This window comes from Procambarus clarkii, chromosome 94 (assembly GCF_040958095.1).
Source record: "Procambarus clarkii isolate CNS0578487 chromosome 94, FALCON_Pclarkii_2.0, whole genome shotgun sequence".
NCBI lineage: Eukaryota > Metazoa > Arthropoda > Malacostraca > Decapoda > Cambaridae > Procambarus > Procambarus clarkii.
The window spans coordinates 7220675-7222769 of NC_091243.1; the positions used below are offsets into that span (position 1 = coordinate 7220675).

General features: G+C 52.5%; 1 protein-coding gene across 1 annotated transcript; it reads left to right on the forward strand.

Moving 5' to 3' along the window:
• Positions 1-257: 257 nt before the first annotated feature.
• LOC138359988 (uncharacterized) lies at positions 258-1412 on the forward strand. Its single transcript, XM_069319866.1, has one exon. The coding sequence runs from the start codon at positions 258-260 to the stop codon at positions 1410-1412; it is 1155 nt and encodes a 384-aa protein (XP_069175967.1).
• Positions 1413-2095: the final 683 nt, after the last annotated feature.

Sequence of the window (2095 nt, forward strand, 5' to 3'; positions counted from 1 at the left end):
AGTGTATCCGGCTTCTCTGTGTAGATTGAGACTTTAAGTTTAAGTTCAAAACTAAAGTATACTTGCTGATTAGCCAATAAGTTGTTGAAGTGGCATTGATAACCCTCCAGTGTTGTATTATCCAAGACTATCACTAAGCCACCGGGGCTTTGCTGTAAACCACTGAGTGTTGTCCTGATGCCCCGGTCTACCAGAAGCCAGGACGGTCGCGTCGTTTACCGGGTAACAGTTATCCCGGACCTCCATCACCCTACAAGATGTCTTCCCGGACCTTCATCACCCTACAAGACGTCTTCCCAGACCTCCATCACCCTAAAAGAGGTCTCCCCGGACCTCCATCACCCTGCAAGAGGTCTCCCCGGACCTCTATCACCCTGCAAGAGGTCTCCCCGGACCTCCATCACCCTACAAGACGTCTTTCCGGACCTCCATCACCCTACAAGAGGTCTCCCCGGACCTCCATCACCCTACAAGACGTCTCCACGGACCTCCATCACCCTACAAGACGTCTTCCCGGACCTCCATCACCCTACAAGACGTCTTCCCGGACTTCCATCACCCTACAAGAGGTCTCCCCGGACATCCATCACCCTACAAGAGGTCTCCCCGGACCTCCATCACCTTACAAGACGTCTCCACGGACCTCCATCACCCTACAAGAGGTCTCCCCGGACCTCCATCACCCTACAAGACGTCTTCCCGGACCTCCATCACCCTGCAAGACGTCTCCACGGACCTCCATCACCCTACAAGACGTCTTCCCGGACCTCCATCACCCTACAAGACGTCTTTCCGGACCTCCATCACCCTACAAGACGTCTCCACGGACCTTCATCACCCTGCAAGACGTCTCCACGGACCTCCATCACCCTACAAGACGTCTTCCCGGACCTCCATCACTCTACAAGAGGTCTTCCCGGACCTCCATCACCCTGCAAGACGTCTCCCCGGACCTTCATCACCCTACAAGACGTCTTCCCGGACCTCCATCACCCTGCAAGACGTCTCCACGGACCTCCATCACCCTGCAAGACGTCTCCACGGACCTCCATCACCCTACAAGAGGTCTCCACGGATCTCCATCACCCTACAAGAGGTCTCCACGGATCTCCATCACCCTACAAGAGGTCTTCCCGGACCTCCACCACCCTGCAAGACGTCTCCACGGACCTCCATCACCCTACAAGAGGTCTCCCCGGACCTCCATCACCCTACAAGACGTCTCCACGGACCTCCATCACCCTGCAAGACGTCTCCACGGACCTCCATCACCCTACAAGACGTCTCCACTGACCTCCATCACCCTGCAAGACGTCTCCACGGACCTCCATCACCCTACAAGACCTCTCCACGGACCTCCATCACCCTGCAAGACCTCTCCTCGGACCTCCATCACCCTGCAAGAGGTTTAGACGCACAATACCCCTGCACCACCAGGATGATAATGTCCAACAGTTGAAGGGTAGACTGCCAGGCCTGGCTATTGTCTGCACTACCATCACGGGGGCTGTAAACGAACACTGGAACCCTCGCACACTGCTATGTTATACCTAATCAAGCTGACATAGTGGCAATTTCAAGTCCTTCCTTGATGGCACAAGTTGAAGAGACTCTAGACCAATCACAGGATGCTGTAAATGGCACAAGTAAGCTATGATGTTTGTCTGAGGGAGGGAAGGTGTTGTCTAGTTCTTCAGCCCAACCAACGGAGATGGAAGTACTTATTGTAACGATATGGTCCATTGTGCAAATATGGACGTGATGGAGAGAGAGAGAGAGAGAGAGAGAATTGTAAGGGAAAGCACCAAGCCATTACGACTATATAGCACTTGGAAGGGGTCAGGGTAATCATTATATATGGTAGACCATGGTATACTGATAGTTGTGTGGCTCCAGGTCTGTGAGGGCGTGGTTGTGGGCCAGGGGAGGGAGGGATACCAGTCACATGTGGATGAGCACATGTGGAAGAGTACATGTGCATGAATACTATTGACCTAATCCCGTGAAATACCACCCACCATCTCCCTTTGCACCTCTACACATAATTTATTGCTAATGTTTAATTTAAAATTAATAAAAACTTTTTTAGGTTTTC